The 21,362-nt window shown below is 44.8% G+C and overlaps 2 protein-coding genes across 3 annotated transcripts in view; both read right to left on the bottom strand.

Annotated features, from left to right (window-relative positions):
• Nucleotides 1-711: 711 nt before the first annotated feature.
• On the bottom strand, nt 712-2,140 carry LOC146197555 (D-dopachrome decarboxylase-like). The gene is made up of 3 exons (XM_084599459.1): nt 1,905-2,140; nt 1,507-1,679; nt 712-895 (listed from the first exon to the last, which is right to left on the bottom strand). Exons 1-3 carry the CDS (start codon nt 2,010-2,012, stop codon nt 850-852), a joined length of 327 nt encoding a protein of 108 aa, XP_084455585.1. The 5' UTR covers nt 2,013-2,140; the 3' UTR covers nt 712-849.
• A 721-nt stretch (nt 2,141-2,861) lies between these two features.
• The window catches only part of LOC146197554 (uncharacterized), a 55,837-nt gene continuing 37,336 nt past the window's right edge, over nt 2,862-21,362 (bottom strand). For both annotated transcript variants that reach the window (XM_084599455.1, XM_084599456.1), the window contains exons 11-18: nt 21,020-21,199; nt 20,403-20,491; nt 16,560-16,702; nt 14,650-14,792; nt 14,105-14,314; nt 11,716-11,958; nt 8,001-8,225; nt 2,862-6,309 (exon numbers count right to left, since the gene is read on the bottom strand). In XM_084599455.1, coding sequence (XP_084455581.1) covers nt 6,098-6,309; nt 8,001-8,225; nt 11,716-11,958; nt 14,105-14,314; nt 14,650-14,792; nt 16,560-16,702; nt 20,403-20,491; nt 21,020-21,199 — 1,445 coding nt within the window. In that variant the 3' untranslated portion in view covers nt 2,862-6,097. The remainder of the gene's footprint in view (nt 6,310-8,000; nt 8,226-11,715; nt 11,959-14,104; nt 14,315-14,649; nt 14,793-16,559; nt 16,703-20,402; nt 20,492-21,019; nt 21,200-21,362) is intronic.

Below are 21,362 nucleotides of genomic sequence, written 5' to 3'. Positions count from 1 at the left end.
CCTTGCCTAGGAAAACGGCCAAACGTACAGATAAGGTGATACCAAATATACAAAGCATAAAAAAACACTAAAATAAAACGAAAGCTAATAAATTTATCGCATTGCAATCTGTAAGTTACACAAATTAAGTGTTTTGATTTATAGAAATAAAAGAACTTACTGTCGTCAAACGCACTGATGTGGTGAGCGAAAGGGGCCTGCGAGGAGGTCTTGATAAGTGAATTTCGACGCTCACTCGGCGGTAGATTCTGGCGTTTTCACGGTGGAGCATATATAGCACCCGTTCATGGTATAACAAAAAATATCCTGCGCACCAACTTTACCGAACACCTCCAGGTTCACCGCAACACGGAATAAAACTATGCCAAGCGATGTAGGTCCATACGCAGTCGGCGCTTGTATATCGCTCTGAGAAACAATATCCTTTCTTGTTCTCTTTAAAACGTGCATACAGCAACCGCTGCAGACTGTACAACGCGTATGGCGATCACGATGTGCACGACTGTCACGGTCACCAAAGCTGCCGACTTAGGCATGGCGAACATGGCTCAAGGCTGAACAGCTTTGAGTCGTGCGTTCCGCTCATTGAATCCGTGCACGAGAGAGAAATCATATGTCAGTCCCGCATTATTCAATGTGTTTTGAATTCTCTACCAAGCCTTTCCGCATATGATGCAACAGCTCCGAAACAGCCAGGGAAGACGTCGCATCTAACAGTCAGCAAAATCGCAAAGCTTTTTATTGCACGTAGCACCACAGTGAGGCGAATAATACCAGGAACAGCGCTGAGCACTGTAGGCGACAACTTTGAAATCAGGCTGGCTAGTGACGTCGCTTTTCACTAGCTTTTCACACAAGATCATTGGGGTCCAGGTCGTGCAGAGTCACAACGATCCTGAAAACACAGGCAAATAAATGGTAAATGCTCTCTCAGAAACGAAAACGAAACTGCACTGGAACAGAACAGGTATTTTAATAGCCCCTAATTTGAATACAACAACAACAACAACAACAACAAAAAAAAAAAAAAAACATGAGAAAACAAGTATGCTAATTGTTGCTCTCGAATAAAATGCCGGTGTTGGTCAGTGTTGCTACGGTATGATGCACCCGCGCCGCCCTCGCCTCGAGTCTTTTTCTGCCATGCTTTCTGCGCTTTCTGGTCGTTCTTGCATATATTCGTTGATTTGTTGCGTGAAAACAATTCGTTCACGGAGTTTTCAGTTTAGGACAGTGTTGTGATATTCAGAGTCTAATTGTCAAAGAAACTGGCGCATCCTCCTCGTCCCCGAGTGGAATAAATAAGAGATCGTGATCAAACTTCACTTCGTGCATATACGCGTGACGCCTGCCCGCCAGCCCTGCCTATGCCACCTACAGCACCAGCGACGGCAACCGTTCAGCCAGTTACAGCAGTTAGTCTGCATTTCCACTGGCAGGATGCGTGCCGCAAACGTCGCTGCTGTGTATGTTGCAGCCTCTGCATAACAACGAAAGTGTAGTTACCTTTTCGGCGGCATGGCAAGGTTATCCGAGATGAACTCCCTCAGTTTGCTGCCGAATTCCTTGTTTCTCTCCGGCGAGAACACGTTGATGGAATGAATAGAGCACATACAGTTCGGATCTGTCGTACCAGCACGAGAAATTTCCAGACCCGGTTCGACGACGACGGTCACTTTCTAGAGAGAGAGAGAAAAAAAATATATATATATAAATATTGGTCACTCAGTCATTCGTTTGCCGATCGCATAAATCGGGAAAATTGGATACACAGTGTTTGTCATAGCTATTCTTGGGTTCTTAGCTCTGTTAGCACAAAACCCCTCAGAATTTGCGCATCCAGTGAGCACTGCAACAACGCTAAATGAAGTAATGTCATATCAGGTCTTGCGCGGCAAGCTTACCTCGATATCCTTCTTCAGGAGGGTAGCGACATACTGGGCGAACCTTGCGTTGAACCCGCTCGGAATTTTACTCGCAATCAAGTTCGTTTTGATTGTGCAGAGCGGCATTGTGAAGCTGAAGCCTAGGCGCCCCTACGAGACGCAAGTCGGGCACATTCACCGCGCGCTGAAAGTGAGATGTTATCTAACGGCCCGAACGCCGATAAGCATGCGTGGTACGCCTCCCAGAAACAACCATTGATGCCAGACCAGTGAGACTACGACACGCTTTGCTATCACGTCACATGTTCGGTTCCCGCTAAGCGCAGACTCTCTCAATAGACGCGTTTTCACTCATGTAGCATTTCATGTAGTTCATCTGGCAGGCTTGCCATTGTTCCGCCCGCGTTAACGTAACGCCAATCGTTTCACAGTTTGTCACTACTTGACATACTACGAGCCAGCTCCAAGTAACAACGCGCGACACTCCTGTATGTATTCTACACGTTTTCAAACTTAAGGCAATGTCTTCAGCTAAAGTATGGTAAACAGGGGTACTGAAACATTACGGCCGCTATTTACAGCACCCACATAAACAGCACTTCATGGTTTAAAATTTTAGGATGCTGTAACAACTAGCCCAGTTGTAAGTGTTCGAAAAGAACAGGAGACAGTGTAGCATCTGTTCATACACCTCTCGTTCTTGCCTCTCGAAGTGGTTTTTAATTTTCCAACCCAGTTCAGGCTTGTTTGTTAATGTCCACCTGCCAGATAGATTTATGGAACCCAATACTTTGCTGCCCTCTTTGCCTGGGAGATCTGTATGCAAGCAAATTATGAGCATGCCAATTACAACATACCATTACTTGTCAATCAACACATACTGGATGCAAGCAAAATATTTTTGCTTGTTAGAGTTGCATTGTGCAAGCTTTTTACAGTGAATGTTATGTGATCAATAGTGACTCCAACAATGGCTTCAATAAAAAGGCACAATTTATTTCAGAAAAAAAAAAGAAAAAGAAAAGGCAGAAGAGACTAAACGGTTTCAAATCAAAGGCTCAATTACTGCAGCCTTGGTCATGCTGCAATCAAATTTTTGTTCACATTCTATTCCATCACATTTGGCAATATACTGCAGTATGCGTTCAAATTCTGCAAGGAGTCTACAACATGTGTGCGGGGACTACAATATGTATCTATATTTATATCAAAGAAAAAAAAGCTACAGGAGGGGACAAGAATCACTGTTATACAATTCTTAAAACTCTTCTTGAGTTACAACGCAACACTTTTCCATTGTTACTCACTCACACAATTTCACCCATACAGAAAACACCCCGCAGCCACAACATTATTTACACAAAATGCACCATTGACACATGTCGGCACCAACATTAATCGACCGACTAACGCTCAAATCTTCCCGCCCCGAGTACAGAGCCACTCCCTCTTTTCACAGACACAAGACAAAGCAATACAAGCTACAACTACGGGCCTCCAAAATAAACAACAGGGCTTCCTTTCTAAACCTCCAAGTGTAGGCAGCCGAAACAGTGCTACATAAAGCTCTTGATGCTTCGCAAATAGGGGGGGAGGGGGTGGGGGGACTTTCACAGTACATCTCGCTTGCCTACATTTTATGTACAGAGATGCTGAATGTACGACGACACCTGCCTTCTTTGTTTGGAGATGAGCCAATACAAGAAGAGGCAAAAAGCCCGAACACAAGCACTATGTACAGCCCATGCAATGCACATGTACAACAGTTCACAGGTATGATAGGCTACGTTACAGAAGGCTACTCAGCACCAAATTGAAACTCCAAAAACAAGACATCGGAAACTGCCATACACTTTCTTAAAGGAATTGCAGGAACAGAATGTACTGGACAGACCCGCATTGGCTTCCACACGTGCACGCATGCACACACCACACACATACACACACACGGACAAACACACAGCAAAGGACAACGAGCAGAGCAACATCCGGGAACACGACCAAAAACAAACTGCAAGAAGCGCACAACCCAAAAAAGAAGCTGAAGTGACTATCACAGACTCTTACTTTTTCCCCCTCAAACAAGCGCATGCTGCTTATGCTTTTATTTTGAGGCTCATTTTTTCCCCCTTTTCAGAGCGCTTTCTGTCTCAGACTTTCCATAAAACAAAACACAAAACAGAAGTTACAACCTCACGAAGGACCACAACAACAAAACAAAACACATCCTATGGTCACCAACATAAAAAGAAAGCAGAACCAGCTGCATGTTTGACATCTGTGGAGCAAAGCCAAGTTCAAGAACACCACCACATAGTGTAAAGCTGGCAGGCGAGTTGGCAGCTAGTGACTGCAGCTGAAGCCAGCATGGCCTTCTGCAGCAAACTAAACATGATTCGTGTTAATTCATTCAGTGGGTTCCAGCATACTTTCCCATTTCAATGTGTGGCAAAGATTATTGGCCTGGCACAAGACGCAACATCAGGACACATGCAGTCAACTGGACAAAATGAGCATGCAGGAGAAAAATGCCAGGACTGAACGAACACAAAAGTTTCCAACAAACCAAACTGATGCTTCATGCACCTTGCAAGCAGATGGACTTGCTACAGAACTACAAATTCTAACCAAATCGGCCTCGCGCAGCCTAGGCAAGAAAAATGCAGGCAAGATTGTCTCTAATCAATCTGAGATGCCACACTAAGGATGCACACTGTTCAATACTACTGTTTCAGCCACTCCACGCTAACCAAGCCTGCGTCCATGAGACTAAACCAACTGCTCGCAAGAGCAGCATCCCTGACAGTCCAAACGAAAAGGGACAACACATGACAACACCAGTTGAAAAACGAACAGAAAACCTACTTTTTTTTCGCCACATATGTACAGAACTACGTTGGCCATTTAGAAGCCGCAGATTGATGCTGAAGTATTATAATAAGACTGACATAACACTAACACACAGAAAGAAAATATGACTGCAAATGCAAAGGACACACCGAGAACCCAACACATAGAAAAACAAGCAAAACAATGTGCTCGCACGATGACAAGACAAAGAAAAGGTGAATGGGCACTGCACTTTGAACGTGTACAACGCAAGGACAGACGAGAATGATGTAGTGCAATATCTATCACTACCAGTGCACAAAACCCCAGGCACACCACAACAGAATGGTACACACAGACTACCAGTCTACAGACCACATGACAGACAAGGACAAAGTGCGCCATCTCGCGCAGCTTAAATGAAGCTTGTTTCCTGTATGGACACGTCTCAATACTTCACCAGTGAGGCTCTGTGCACCTGCAACACACACGTGCCAATGCACTCGGAGGCAAAACGGCCCGCACAAAAAGAATGATGCACACAACAGTAATAAGAAAACTTGCAGCCTCTTTGTTTTTACTTTGTACTTGAGCTGCAGACAAGAAAGAAAGGCTTGTACAGGGAAAAAAATCCAAGGAATGAAACACAGAAGGAACAGATTTAAATTAAGGTCCTGCAATGAAACTAGTCATGCAACAATGCCTGCATTAAGGCAGACAGAGCTCAATTACAGGCAACAAGGTTGACAGACAGCGAAAGGTTTAGAAATAAAGTAGACCACACGTGACTTTTTTTGTGCTCCTTGACATTTCTTCTTGCGCAGCAGGGGTGCCTTTAATGGCACCAGTGAGCAGAAACAAGTGGAGAGAGGGGGAAAAAAAAAGAAAAAAAGATGGGAAGTGATCCACACACAACATTTACAAGGATAAGCTTCTCCTTGTCCAGCACAGAAGCGGGATTACCTTAGCACTGAAGCTCCAACTACTTTAGGCCTGCTGCAACCAAAAACTGCTGCCTGCTGCCGGAACTGTGCAGCTCACCCACTGCCTTCACCCAACTGCGCTGTAAGTGCAGCAGAGCACAGAGAACAATCCCAGATGGGAGAGTGCAGCTCCAGTCCTCTCCCCAGCAACCAGACAGCCACACTGGGAAGCACACAGCAAACAGCTGAATGCCGCCTTGAAAGTGGCGTTATGTTCCAGGTGCACTCAAATGCTTTCCCCTCAACAGCATTAGCATCCTGCTAGTTAAAAGGCCTGTAGGAGACATCAATCCCCAAAACGCTGAGAAGGCAGGGCAGAAAAGTGTGTCGTCTGCCACGACGCATGCATGCCATGTGCACGAGCGAGTGTGCCGTTCCGGTGCAACCAGACACTGCCCCTCAGTTCTTTACTGCCGTGGCCTGCTGCTGCTGGCGCTCCACCTCTTCAACCAACAGGGCCTTCTGGTGTGGCACAGGGGGCAGAGTTGGCTGGTAGAGCACGTCACTGCCAAACCATTTGGCCAGGTTGCCAGGAGGCACTCCTGGTGCTGCTGGCACGGCAGGCCCACGACCGGGCAGTCCACCAGGCATCATACCAGAGCCCTTGACATCTGCACATAATATACAGCCAATCAAAGACTCTGTGGAGCACCATGGCTGACAACACGTACCACTGCCCAGCAACCACAATGACATCTGCAAGTAGAGGCAAGGTGAGCAACATTGCAGAAAGTTAGGTGGGCGGAGGAGATTAAGAAGTTCGCAGGGGTCAAGTGGATGCAGCTAGCACAGATCCGGGTTAAGTGGAGAGATATGGGAGAGGCCTTCGCCCTGCAGTGGGTATAATCAGGCTGATGATGATGATGATGAGCAACATTGACCAAGAAAGCTCATACGTACTGAGTAAAAAGAAAAGCTCAGCCCAGAAGTAGTCTCCAAAATACTGGCATGTCGTGCCCTCAAGTTTCGCATCGCATAAACCAACCATATTTTTCTTTTATTACAGGTTGAATGACACGCAAACAGCATCTTTGTAGATAGTTCTATTTAGTGTGTGCCATTGCAGTTTCAGAGCAAAACAGGCTTGACCTAGCAACGACGAAGCCAGACAAGCAGAACTGCAGCATGCCTGCCGGCGCAGAAAACTTTGCACCCAAGCAGGCACGCTTGCCCTTAACTTGCGTGCAGTACTTTTTCTAATACAATGGCAATTTCGCCTGTTCTGTGTGGCCACTAGGCGAAGCAAGGCTCGAGCACTGCTGCACACACGGAAGAAATGCGCTCAATTACAGATATACTGAACTCAAAGGGAGATCTTGAATCAGCCCCCCAGATGTACAGTAAAATTTCATCAATTCAACCCCTGTTAATTAGGAAATTTGAATAATTCCAACTAGGATCATGGTTTTAGTCAACACCTGTAGGTCTATGGGTCCAGACACATTAATTCAGGCAGGAGCGAACCTCGCTCCAGTTAATTCGGTCGAGCAATCACGTCGCGGTGCGATCTATACAGTGATCAATCACCAAAATAGGCCTCTCCAAACCTCTGTGGCACGCAACAGTGGCACCCGTGAACATCGTGCATGCCATCTCCTTTCATGCAGCACTTGCTGTATGGATGGCAATCAAAGCCATGGCAATGGAGTTTTTGGCAATGTTCCCAACAATACAAGAACTTTGTGAAAATGAATCTAGAGAGTACCAGTGTTTTTTTCGTGGCTTTGCCTTTTAGCACATCTGAACTCAAGGATCATCACAGATCCCACAAAAGAAGAAAGAAGATTCAAGGCCCCTAAAAACATCTCTATTCAAAAGTTCAAGTTTTCAAAGACAATGAAAGCAATTATCCAGTATATAATACACGCATACCCTTTTCAACCAAGTCACTGCAAGTTCTCAGTTATCACACCCTGAAAATGCAATGGGTAGGGAACAGTCTGGCACCGATTTATTTTCTTCCCACCCCAAGCAATGAAATGTTTTCAACATACCAGACTAGAAAAAGAATGGAAAGCAGCACACAATATGTACACCGAGTCACTTCCTTCCTGCATTCCATCTGTCCGTTAAAAAACTCGACCTTGTGATGCTCGAATTCTGTAGCAGGAGAAAACATTGGGGCAATGAATCCCTCTTGGCGAATCAGTGAACAAACTGGTGATTGATGCTGTGCAAGTGCCTAAAGCATAGCCCAAATGAAATGACTGGGCATGCGTACGACATGCAGCAATGACAAGTGATTGTCGGCACTGGCCAGGTCTACCGCAGCCACAGGTTTCCCTCTGACACAAGCACTCACCACGGGGTGCACCAGCACCGGGTGCAAAAGGGTGTCCCTGCGACGGGTGCAGGGGCTGTGCAAAAGGAGGAGCAGGCCCCCCGACTGCCGGAGGGGGTGCTCCCCCCAGCAAGAACTGCTGGAAGGCGAGTGGGTGCAGGCCCTGGGCCAAGGCCTGCTGCAGCATTTCGACTGAAGAAGCACCACGTGGATTACCACCAGTCATGCCCTTGAGTGGTCCGCCAGCTGCAAAGTTCACAACAAATGACAGCACCCCGACAAGTGTGAGGAACACCTGTGAATATCAGGGGCAATGGCACTTGCGATTCACATTTGCTTCTTCTATACACCCCAAGCAATGTTCCTGGCGACGAAGCTGTAGCTATGCAGTGGAATATTACCGTATTCTTGCCGCTTCTTTGAGCAAAATGGTAGAACAGGTCAATGATACTAGATATAGACTGCCAAATGACATGGCTTCCAGGGCACTTGATATGTATGGCCTCTCAGCACAGCTCCTGACTGCCAGCAGCAGCAGTAGCTCACATGACTACGATGAACGTGGCTGAGTTCTCCTTGTACATGGCGACGAACTGTAAGTGGTGTTTCATGTACGAATAAACGTCTCTCTGAATGACTAGGTCTGTTGAAAAGTTACTAGCAAGCTACGATCGCAACACAAGTTAGTGTAAAAAATTATTGCTAAGGAGGCTTTTCATGAACTAGGAGGTCAACTTACAATCGGAGTTTACTTATAATCAGCAATGTATGGCACCTCTTGCTGAAATTAAGTTCTCTCAAAGTATGGTACACAGTAGAACCCCTTCATAGCAAAGTCACTGGGAATTGCATCAGTTGGTGATGAAGTGGTCCCAGAGATGCTGTCTGCTAATTAAATAGGTAATTACAGAAGATGTCTTGTTGCTTATTATAAAAAAAATACCAAAGTTTTCCATCTCTCTCGCTCTTGTCTTCACGCCATTTTATTTTGTTATAAATTTTTGTTTACATATTGTGGAAATACCTTTTAAGCATGAGGACAACGTGGCTATGAATAGAGCAAAGTTTGATTCATGTGAAAACTGAAGCCTTGCATTAATGCTGCATCATCTTCCATTATTTTTGTATTTTAAAAGACTGTCACTTCTCCAAGCTTATGTTCAGTTGGCTTTTCACGAGTGCTGCTAAGCCTAGCAATACAGCCATTTAACGACGCTCAGCATTGTGTGCAGCAACGTCATTTTGTGAGAAGTCGTCGCTAGGCCACACGCACTTGAAATTTTTTGCCAAAAATTAGTTAAAGAGCACTGTAGAATCTGCACTGCAGAAATGCAAAAGCCAAAGCGTTGCTGGCGGTTACGGTGCATCGCATTTGCTCTCATTATCATTATCAATTAAATGCACCGCCATTACCATTGCTAATGTCATCATTGTCATTATTAATTGCAGCTTCATGTTCATCGCTACTAATATCTTCAAGGTAGACAAGGAGAATTATGACGTGCGTTTCACAATCCCTGGCGTGGCACAGTTTTAAAGCGCTCAGCTGGTGATCCAAGAAAGTTCTATTCCCGGTGGAGACAGGATTTATATAATTTTAACTATCTTCCTCACTGTAGACAAGGAGAATTATGATCCTCGTTTCGGTTCATGATGTCCTCCGATTGGCAGCTATAGTGGGATAGGACGCTGGACGCCGTGAGTATGAGAAATTAAAGGCATTAGTCTTAAAATATGTTTACTATAAAGGGGGAAAATGTACAGCCCTCCATGGCAGATGAACAGGGACTTCAGCGTCACTGTACTATATCCGAGCTTACTACAGCGGGGTTTTTATTTGGCAAAGCTAGTTATTTAAGCCATATTTCGAACATACTACCCTATTTCATACAATGACAACAATGATTACAACAAATATTCTATGCATGGTGCACCCTCTTATAAGAAGGCTACACAGATGGCAACAGATATGCCAGCAAAAGAATTGAAAAAGTGCACAGCAAGCAACATATCAGGTGGCAAGACTAGCACTGCCCTGCTGCTGAACTACTGGGCAGTATGACGTTAGAAGTCATACTAGATGTCTGAAGGATTACACGAAGATTAGGCTAAAGATTTGAACTGGTTTTATGCACAAATCTATACGTTTACATATAGTTCTCCTTTAAGTCTTTTGGTGCACGTCTGCGTGCGGGCTCGCCAGCAAGCCTTGACGATATCTGATCTGCTTCCCCCTTGAGGCCCAGAAGCAGTGTCTGCAGGTAGAACATGTGATCTCCGAGGTCCGTCCGTATGTCCTCAGTCGGCTCACAACGCGCTCACAACAAGTTCTGATAATATAGGAATGAGAGATGGTCACATTCCACAAGAGCATAAATTTGTCAAGACACTGCTATGCAACGCTTTCTGCAAGCTATGCGCTTTGGTTGCACTTTGCATGGTCCACAGACTTTTGTTCCCGATATTACACTCAATCCCATGCAGCCAATACTAGACTGACGCAGCCACAGATCATGCCACTAATTGACATGCTGCACACCCCACGTGGCACAAAATGAAAATGGTGCTGCGCAAGAGCAGCGATGCCAGTGACGATCGTGGGTGGGAACAAACAAGAAGTTAGCGGAAGTCTGACTGCACCCCCGCGTACCTGCCCTCATCATCTTCCCCACTCCCTCGGGCAACCACAAAGGTGATCATTTGTTGTGAAAATATGTAGCTAAGAGTAATGCAGCTTGCCGAGTAAACTCACTAGTTCAGCTTTCAAGGAACCAGAGAAAACATTTCAATTAATTGAAGGTTTGAGTAATCAAATGGGCTTGAAAAAAAATTGCTGAAAACAGTCTGCATCATGGTAGCTTTATCTAATGAACACCTGCATGATGGGTTTTATCCCAAATGCAGACAGTCAAGTGAGAACAACAGTTTTAACCAGTTTTGTCAAGTTCATTACTTTGCGCACACTGTCAAAAACGTTGAAAGGCTTCAAAATTGTAAAAGCTTCCATGACACAGTGGCAGTGGTTTCCTTTCACAAAACAGTCCTGCTGCACTTTGACGATTCTTCACAGCATAGTCCACATGGTCAAGTGTCATTGTGAGGCAAGCAGTGTGGAGTGAAATTAAAGAAAGCAAAGCTGAAACAATGTGACTGGGCTATATTGCGGAAATTGGGAACCTCCGCTCGTCGTCACGACTGCCATGGCACACATGCGCAACACCGCTATATTATGCAAATGCGGTTTATAGATGTCTATTTTGGCGATGCTGGCTGGCCAGGTTCTCACCTCTGACACGATCCCCCGTCCAAATTAACCAGAGTGAGCCTGTCCGTGTCCAAATTAATGACTGTTCGACACCACAGACTTACATAGGCATTTGCAGGGACCATGCTGCTAGTAGAATTCCTGAATTAACGAGGGTCGAATTAGGATATTAAAGTAATAAACACTTGTGCTCAATCGAATATGCCTTTGAAGCTAGAGTGCAGGCATGCAGAGAATGCAGGCTGTGGCCCTCAGCTTGCTCTGGCCCAAACCCGCACTACGTGGATAAAGTGTCACCTAGGAGTACATTGCAGAATAGAACTCCACACAGTTCAGCAGCTCTGATGTTGCAGGCCAATGCAGAGGAGGCTTCTCCAAGCGGCACACAGCGTTTCTGCCATTCTTGCTGCTTACTGAGCGAATGTTTTTTTGAACATCCACTATGAACTCGTACGCCCAGCAGACACTGACCGTGGGTGCGGGCAGGGGCCACGGCAGGTGGTGGGGGAACAGCAGCCGCTGCACCCACGGATGTGGCCCTCATCATGCCGGGCAACTTGAGAGCGGGATGCCCTTGCTGCTGCCTCACCAGGCCGCTCAGCACAGCAGGAGGGGCAGCTGCCCTCTGCTGCTGCAGCAGGCGCTGCTGTTGCTCTAGCAGCTTGGCCATCATGTCCATGTCTCCTCCAGCACCACGCATCAGGCTGCCCGCAGCTGCAAGCCCACAACAAGAGCATCAAATTCGTTCACACCACAGCATAACCTTGAAGCAGGCCCATCTCTAGTAGCTTTCTTACTTTTGGTAGCAGGATTTTGACACCAGTAACTACAGCACACATATGAACTTTTCGCCTTCAACAAATGGGTTGGCCCTGAGCCCCTTTGCATCAAGGACTTAACGAGCACAGCCCAGTAGTATCTGATTATGCATATCTTACTTAGGCTCAGAGTACTGCACGGGTCAAATCTCAGGTTCGAGCCCAACCCAGGCCCAGTTTCAACCCCATGTCCGGCCAAAGCATGCTACACTATCATTCAGCCTGGGTCAGACCTGCCAAGATCGAAATGAGGCAGCACCTTGCCTGGGAGAGTTCGTGTGGCAGTTCAAGAGAAATTTCTCGTGTTGTGGAAGCAATCTCCTGGCACACAAGTAAACAAGTGTTGAGTGAAGGCTCATTACAATAACAATCGAAAAAATCAATAGTGATTCCACTTGGGAATGATTCCCAAGCTCAGAGAACTAATTGAAGAGGGTTGCATACATTAGCCATAAAAATCTCGCTACCTACATATATATGTATGTATATATTTAATATTTAGACATTGTGGGCCGCAGAAAAAAAATACATATATTTTTTTTCCGCGGCCTACAATATCTAAATATTAAGAAGTCCTCAAAACTGTAGCAATGATTTCACACGACCCTGCTGGCTTTTATTAAATATTCCATCATAAATATGTGTATAGGGTTAGCATCTGTTTGTGTGTTCATTCTTGCTCTCCAACACTGAACAAAAAGGACAGATTTCACAAGTTTGTAACAAACTTTAAATTAAAAAATGTTTTTAAAACTTTGTGTGTTGTCCATCTAAGGAACACTTTTGCTTTGATTTATTGCCACACTTCCTTGCAGGAATTTGTGAGCATACTTTGAAGGCGGAAAGTGAGGATCAGATTACAGATAAAAAAATTATTTTAGAAAACACTTTTCAGCATCTAAAATTATTTCTATTCTATGCTACTCAAATATTTCACACAAAAATCTTGAATGCTTGTTTTGAGCTTAGCACCTTACTCATGGAGCTTATCTTGCACAGTGATGAGTGCAGGTGTTTGGATGACGTTTTTGAACGTTATCTGACACGCCATTTCAAGCTATTGTGCTAAATTTCAATGCTCCAAGTCAAAAAATCAAAATGTCAAAAAGTGAGGACTGAGAAGGGATCACTTTGAAACAGAAAATGAACAACCTGGCCTCGGGAATCTGCAAAGAAAATTGAATGCACAGAACTTTACATGTGGCAATGGCTAGTGGCGGCAATACTTGCACTTCATTCTTTGTTTCCCATCTAATGAAGGCGCCATTTTCACCCCAGTGAGTCATCAGAACAAAATCAAGAACCAACTGCTTAAACCACTTTTGAAACTGACTGGGACTAAAGAATTCCAAGGCAAATTGTTTTGAAGCTGTCACCAAGCCAGAGCCCTACCTCTGGATAAATCTAGCATTTTTTTGCTGGTATTTCGAAGCCAAAGTGATTCTTGCTACCTGTAAGTTACGCGTTTGGTCGAAAAGGCATTGCCTCATCCCAAAGTAGAGAAAGATGCCAAGAAAAATATGCACATTATTTCATATCAATATTATGACAACGATTCCTTGTGTAGTGTCAGCGTGGTGTCATACCATTCCACTTCTCATGTAGCATCCATCTGCTAATCAAGTTGGAGGCTAGCCTGTAACAGGTATTTGAACTGACACACGCACGTCAGCTATGTGTAGGTATCCACTGAGAAGAGACAGATGCTGCACCTTTTTCCCTCTAAAAACCAACTTAAATATATATAGAAGTATTTAAAGGCACTATGACATATGTTCTTGCTTGAGCGTCCCCACAATTTTTAGAAGGCAGTTTTTCTTCACATCCATATTTATCCAATCTGCACGTTAATTTTGATATTCGCACACCTATACAAAAAATGCTCCATGGACAACTCTGAGGATCAACTGGATTTTGTGACCTCAAATGATATGGCTCAGTAAATTTGCAGTGTCTCAATTGATATGTGGCCCCTGTCTTCGATCCTCCAACACAGCTGTGTGAATGTGCAGCGAAAGCAACCTGCACAAAAGTACCCTCACCCTGCTGTTGTTGCTGAATCTGCATGAGGTTCTTCGTGTCACAGGTAGTTGCTGGTGGTGGTGGTGGAGCAGCTTGGTTGCCCTTGATGGCCCTGCCAATGGTGGGGGCCCGAGAAGCAGTGCCATTGCCTACCCGATGCTGCTGCTGATGCTGCTGCCGTGACGCAACATCAGTAGGGGCTTCCCCATTAGCCTTGGGACCACCTTTCTCTGAGGTTGAAGAAAGAACACCAAAGCAACAATAAATGCAGGACAGCCTTGCGCGACTCTCCCCTGACACACCGCCTGTAGCGCGCGTGGCCTTGATTCAATGCATGCATTTCACTCAGCCACATGCCTCATGTTACCTGGCTGCACGATCAGCCATCTTTTTGCAGCGATCACTAAAAACACAGACTGTCACTAACAAATTTTCTCTAATGGGGAGCTAGTGAGGCTTTCACCTTAATATCTGGTCTCAACTGTATCCTTAATACCACAGCCTCACTTGCAGACCAAGGACACTGCATGTCCAACTATGTGCACGCACACACATCCACACGCACCTTTTGGATGATCTTGGCGCTCCATGTGCATTTTGCGCATCACCGATGTCGGGGTGAAGGATGCCATAGTGGGGCTCAGACCTTTGGATGGGGATGAGCCCCTGTTAGTAGCTTGGCCTTGGACCATGGTTGGTGAACGAGTCCTGCAAGCCATGACACTTATTTGGTAACCCCATCACAAGGTAGAAGCCGTGAACATCAAGGCATGAGATGGCAGAACTGCAGGCATGCCACACCCTCTACTTCAGGAATTTCATGCTAGCCATTTTATTACTTACACTGTCCAGTACAAACTCCATATATTTGTACAGTGCAATGCAAACAGCGAGCCATTCAGCTATATTACTTCCGTGTTTTTGTCAGCTTCCTATGTGTTGCACCAACACAGAAAAATTTTACCATCTACAAATTTCTTGTTACATAAAGGGTTTGACTATCATTCGCGAACTTTAGGTGGCCGCCTCGACCCAATTTTTTTTTGCCACAAGCTGGCTGGAAGGGAGTAACAACTGTCATCACACAACCTAGAAATGGATGTTCTTCTGCCGGAGATACAAGTACAAACGCCCCTTTTGAACTTTTTTTTGATTGCTAAAGCTCTGCATCCGAGAACGTTGTAGCCGCATTCGAACAGGCATGAGTGCTACGCATCCTGGCCGAGCTGCAAGTGGCATTTACATCTACCGGAGGACCACGAGACTTCTGCGATTGCTAGGGCGAACGTGAGATGTTCTTTTCATAGTGAGTAAAATTTGACCGAAAGTTTCGGCACAAGACGAGAAAGAACCAGCATGGCACATGACTGTGTGTGACACTATTAGACACCTGGGAAGAGGATGTTAGCGGCAACATTTGGATTGCCTTGAGGCTTTCAGCAGGCAGTCAGTGTGGTGCCATTCCTCTTCGCCCCCTACTGCTCATGTAAATGCCAAATGCCAAACAGACAGGTGAGGAAGTTCAGCTCCACAGACCGGCAATACAGTCTCACCTGGATATATCGAACTCGAAGTAGATCACGAAATAGTTTTATATATCGATAATTCGATATACAGAAATTGGCTTGAGAAGCCGCTTGCAATCGTGAAACATTATACTGTATTTGTCACCTAATCAACCCGCTCGCATAAAGAACCCAAACCGAGTTTTTTGTCACCTAATCAACCCATAAGAGAGTTCGTTATGCGACTAAATATGGTACATTTACAGTAATACAAATGGTTCTTGTGAGTTTTTTCGAGGCCATTCGATAATTCGAATATCGGATAATTCGAACTTTTCTCCTGGTCCCGTGAAGTTCGAATTAACGAGCTTTTACTGTACTTGCCGAAAAATATAGCTCCATAAAAAGTACTGAAGCATAACAAAGTTGAGGAATCTTACTGGCTTTTGCATCACACAGACCCGTTAGGCTTCAGTTAGTTACTACAGTTCTTTGCAACAGCATTCGGCATTCCTTTTTTACAGCGATTGCTGTATATTTGGTTTAACAGGGATTACCCAACTGGTTCCAAGCATAACAAAATGAGCAATAAAAATATCAAAACCAGATTATTTCAGAAAATGGCAGGTAACCAACAGAACATATGTGCATGACATTTCACACCCTATGACATTTCCCCTACAGAGTTTAAATGATACCGGCCAAATAAGTGCACATCTAAGCAATCACTGATTTCACACATTCCATGCTCTGAATAGCCGCTCAACACCGCACTTGCCCCCAGCTGCCGAGAAGCCACAAGGAAGTCTGACAGCAATCCCTTGCATATAGCCTATTTTCATACAACAAAGAGTATAAAACATGGAGAGGAAGCATTGATGGAGGGGCAAGAGAAAGGGTAACAAAATGGCAAGGGCTAGGCAATAAAAGAGGAATTTGTCGAGAGGAAGAGGGAAAATGGGGGCTGCACCTCTGAGCCTCTTGTTGCTTGCGGAGATTCTCCTTTTGCTTTTGGTCCTCTAGGATCTTCTTTAGAAGTGCTGTTTGCAGGATAGACTGCGTGTGTACTGCTAGCTCCTGCGGGGAGGGCACCCTTGGACGCAAGTTACCACTCTGAAAGAAAAAACTAGATTTAAGGTGGGCACTGGCCTTGGAGCTACTTTCCTTATATTTAGGCCAACTCAGACATAAACTGAGCAACATTGTAAAGCTTCTTCAATTTCATAAACACACCTGCTTTCTTCTCTAGCTTTATTGCTACTCAAAATCGTTTTTATTTATCAATCGATCAGTATCTGCATGCAGATAACAGCTGAATAAGAAATTTTTAATCGAGAATGTTTAAATATTCAAAACTTCTAATATGAATTAAATATGCTATTTGGTTGATATTTACTGAGTAAATGAGAATTTTCAGATATTCAAAAATTTCTGAATATTCAGCAGGGATCGAATACCACAAAAATATTCGTAAACAAAAGCAGTAAAACAGCAATAGAGAAACAGTAACTGTACTGCATCATCATCATCATCACCAGCCTGACTATACCCACTGCAGGGCGAAGGCCTCTCTCATACTTCTCCGGTTCTGTGCTAGCTGCATCCACTTGACCCCTGCGAACTTCTTAACCTCATCCGCCCACCTAACTTTCTGCCGCCCCCTGCTACGCTGTCCTTCCCTTGCAATGCAGTTTGTTACCCTAAGCGACCATCGGTTATTCTCTCTTCGCACTACATGCCCTGCCCATGCCCATTTCTTCTTCTTAATTTCTACTAGAATGTCGGTAACTTGAGTTATTTCTCTGACCCACTCTGCACGCTTTCTATCTCTTACTGTTACCCCTACCATTTTTCGTTCCATAGCCCTCTGGGTTGTCCTCAACTTAAGTAGAACTCTCTTGGTTAGCCTCCACTTTCAGCCCCATAGGTGAGTACAGATAAGATGCAACTGTTGTATACTTTCCTCTTGAGCGATACCGGTAAGCTGCTAGTCATAATCTGCGAGTGCTTGCCAAATGCGCTCCATCCCAATCTTATTCTTCTTGTTGTTTCCTTTTCATGGTCCGGATCTGCGGTTACTACCTGCCCTAAGTAGACATAATCGCCTACTACTTCTAGTACCTCGCTACCTAATGTAAACTGCTGTTCCTTCCCGAGGCTGTTGAACATTACCTTAGTCTTCTGCATATTGATTTTCAAGCCTACCTTTCTACCCCCGAGTTGCTTAGCAAGGCAATGTCACCAGCAAATCGCAGATTAGTGAGGTATTCTCCATCTACCCTTATCCCTAACTGCTCCCATTCCAAGTCTCTGAATACTTCCTCTAAGCAAGCTGTGAATAGTACTGGGGAGATTGTGTTTCCTTGCCTTACACCTTTCTTTATGGGAATTTTGTTACTTTCTTTATGCAGAAGTATGGTTGCTGTGCAGCCACTATATCTGTTTGTTTGAGCCTTCCATAATGTGCTACAGTCAAACCCCAATGTACTGAACTTGACGTGGACCATAAAATAATTGAATATACAGATATGTAATTGACCAAAAAAAAATGTCAGGAGATAAGATTATCTGTAAACTACAAGAAGAAATGTGACAAAATCGCAATACGATCCCATCATACATTTATTTCAGCGTAACACACTTTTTTCGTTCCCAGCCAACGCCCTATAGAGGCAATGCATTTTCATACAGCTAATACCATCGGATTTCCATGAGAGTTCAAAACCACACAAGTTACACATTTCCACAATTATAGTATCCGCATTTCACTCCAAGATGCAGAAAAGAAGTCCTGGTAGGAGTCAACAGTGGCCGCAGTAATGTCAAGCTCATGGCCAATGCTTGACAGCTCTTCGATGGATACCGCGTTTACTCTCAAAATAAGCCCACCCACCCTATTTTTGTCACTGAGAATTTACTTTTATTTTCATCAAAGCACTACAAGATGCTGCACACCAATAACGTTGCTTAGTGGCATTCACAATACAGTCCTTGCTATACAGCCGGTGCGTGTGGCTGGTGCATGCAACAGGTTCAGAGCCACAACTTTTCAATTTTGTTTGTTTTGTTTGCTGGTGGACGGTGAATGGGATTCGGTGCCACCTAACACTTTCATTACCAGGACATTAATTCAATCACCGGTGATCGAAAAACTAGAGATTCAAATTTTGTGCCACCAGCATCGTAATAAAGCCCCTCGATAATCTCAAAGTAGCGACACTCTCCTCCACGCTGAGCTTTCCTCCTAAATTCTCCTCACGCAGTGGCTGAGAGCGCTGTGCCCTGCACGCATGTTCTCCTTGGTGCCCGCCGGCTGGACAAGACAGCAATGAGTGGAGCAATTTTTGGGCCAGGTCAGCGTTACAGTAGTGCACAGACGATAAAAAATTGCAATAAAAGCATTGAGAATTGCTAAAGTAACGTTTATGAAGAGGTTGGGTTCTTCTAAGAGCCGTTTGAATGTGGAATAGTGATGTTAACTAAGCTTTGAGGTGAGCTCTATACTCCAGACATTTTTAAGTCGAATGATACGATTGTTTACTTTGTGCACGTGATCTAGTATTGTCTCTGGCTGTCTTTTTAGAGCATCAACTCTGCTCACGAAGGTATAACTTCGGAAAACGACAGGCTGAACTTCAAGATCAGAGGTCAAAGCAGGACTTAGTCTATTTCGATACTGTCAAGCTGTGTGTTCAAGCATAGTATATGTCACATGATCAAGCATGAGTTTAGATAATTGGTTAATTATACATTTATGTTGATGAATTACTGGGCCAAAATAATTGATATTTAGTAAATTGAAATTAAACCAATATTTACGCTACAACATAGAGTCATATACCACTGAAAAGCGTAGGATGAGTCCAAATGCTCTGTGCTAGTTAGCGACCTCTAAATTAGCATTAATGATCAATATGCTATCAAAACCAGCCTTTGCATTATTGCATCAAGTCATATACCTTTGGAAAGCTTAGGTTGGGTGCAAATGAGCTGTGCTAGTTATCGACCTAAATTAGTGTTAACTGCAGTTAAACCAAACTTTGCACCATAGATGGAAAGCCAAGGTCAAGTGCTAGTGAGCCAAACTCAAAAATAAACCTAACAGAGCCGACGCTTTCACACACACTCACAGATTATGTAGATAACTGTGCACAAAGTGAACTTTCACCTTGCTCCGAGAGTGCGCTGCCCCTACAAGTGGATTGTTAGAGATGAATTTTACATCCTTAAGTCACATGCGCGTTCCTACAGAAAGCACAATCAATATTTTGTGGAACAAAGGCAGTGAACGGCAGCAACACTGACTACAAAAATGGAAGACAGGGATGGCAAGCAAGTGGCAAATTTGGGCAATTTAGAGAAATCAATGGTACGGCTTGCGAATATGTGATAATTTTCCCAAATTTTTGGTATTCAATATCTCAAAGTATACATATCGAGCGAATCATGTTTCTGGAATATTTGCTTTATTTATTTTAGTTTTCAAAACAGTTTTAAGTGAAATAGATGCCAGATGGGTAGCTTCCCTTTTGAAAAAGCCTTATTAATCAGTGAACGAAAAGCGGCCAACAAAGTACGCTGCACGCTTATACTAGTTTTAGCACACCATGCACAGTACAACCACAAAAACTGCCACCACAGCCGTTACAGAACTGCGTATGCACGTTCGCGACTGGGCATAATCAGTCTTCATCCTTTACTTGCAAACAATAAACGGCATTACAAGCACAGCTATTCCAAATCTTTTTGGTATAGCACTTCCATAAACTAGGCAGACTTTCAATTCCACTGAAAAAGCATGGGCGGCACTCACGTGAACCTGCAGAGTGTTTGACGACGGCACTGGGGCACCGGGTGTGGGTCCTGCCACGGGAGGAACGGGCGACGGGTGCTGGCCAAACACTGCACAGGAAGGCACAACACTGTCACAGCCCAACATGAGTGCAGGGAATAGGAAGGCAGCATTTACTGCCTTATTGACAAGCACGCCATCCCTCGAACTTCTACTCCCAGCGGCCCTCGAGGCGTTTCTCGCTTCAGAAATCAACCTCCACTTGAATCACCTGAGCACTCCTCGACAGCCACTTCACTAGTAAACATGCCGGACGTCACACAGTTCGCTCATTCCATGGGCTTCATTATGCCGTTATACCAAGCTTTTGATGAAAGAGGATGCACAGAAGCTTTCTCTAAAGCACAGGCTGAGTGACAGCAATCTGAAAATTGTGGCACGTTATCTTTTCGCGGGTGCGACCGTGGCTAGCCTCCTGCCATGCCTGCTACTGACTACGAGCATGAATAACAATGATCAGCCGCCAATGCCACTGCTGTAGTTCACGCTTCTGTGGCGCAGGCATATTTCAAGTAGTCATTGGATGTCTGAACAATGTTTCAGAGCCTACTGAGTGCAGAGTTCTCAGCTGCACACACCTAGTGGGGAGGGCACCCTTCGGGGGTCCTGGGGGACTGTCAGGGGAGAGGGACATGGAGCCAGCAGTCCCAGCTGCTGGGTGGGCGAGGGCCGTTGCGTGGTGACCACTGGTGGTTTCAGCAGGCTGTTCAGCATCTCCTGCTGTTGCTGCTGCCGAAGCATAGCTGCTGCAGCTGCGGCTGCACAACGCAGAGACAATCATCAGTCAAAATTGTTCCACTTGGCCTCACGGCAAGACAGCATATACCATAGGTTTTTTTTTGTTTTGTTTTATTACCTTAGGAGTGGTATTTCTTGGTATACCATGCCAATTGCAGAAAGGAAAAAACTTGACCTAGATAA

Source organism: Amblyomma maculatum, chromosome 3 (genome assembly GCF_055883805.1).
Source record: "Amblyomma maculatum isolate TAMU_Amacu chromosome 3, ASM5588380v1, whole genome shotgun sequence".
Taxonomy (NCBI): Eukaryota; Metazoa; Arthropoda; class Arachnida; order Ixodida; family Ixodidae; genus Amblyomma; species Amblyomma maculatum.
This window is presented reverse-complemented; position numbering and strand designations above follow the sequence as displayed.

Coding starts and splice junctions, on each gene's coding strand:
- LOC146197555 (XM_084599459.1), bottom strand. CDS start 2,012: ATGCCGCTCTGCACAATCAAAACGAACTTGATTGCGAGTAAAATTCCG. Junction 1,680..1,904: donor TCCTGAAGAAGGATATCGAG/GTAAGCTTGCCG, acceptor CTCTCTCTCTAG/AAAGTGACCGTCGTCGTCGA. Junction 896..1,506: donor CTTGCCATGCCGCCGAAAAG/GTAACTACACTT, acceptor CTGTGTTTTCAG/GATCGTTGTGACTCTGCACG.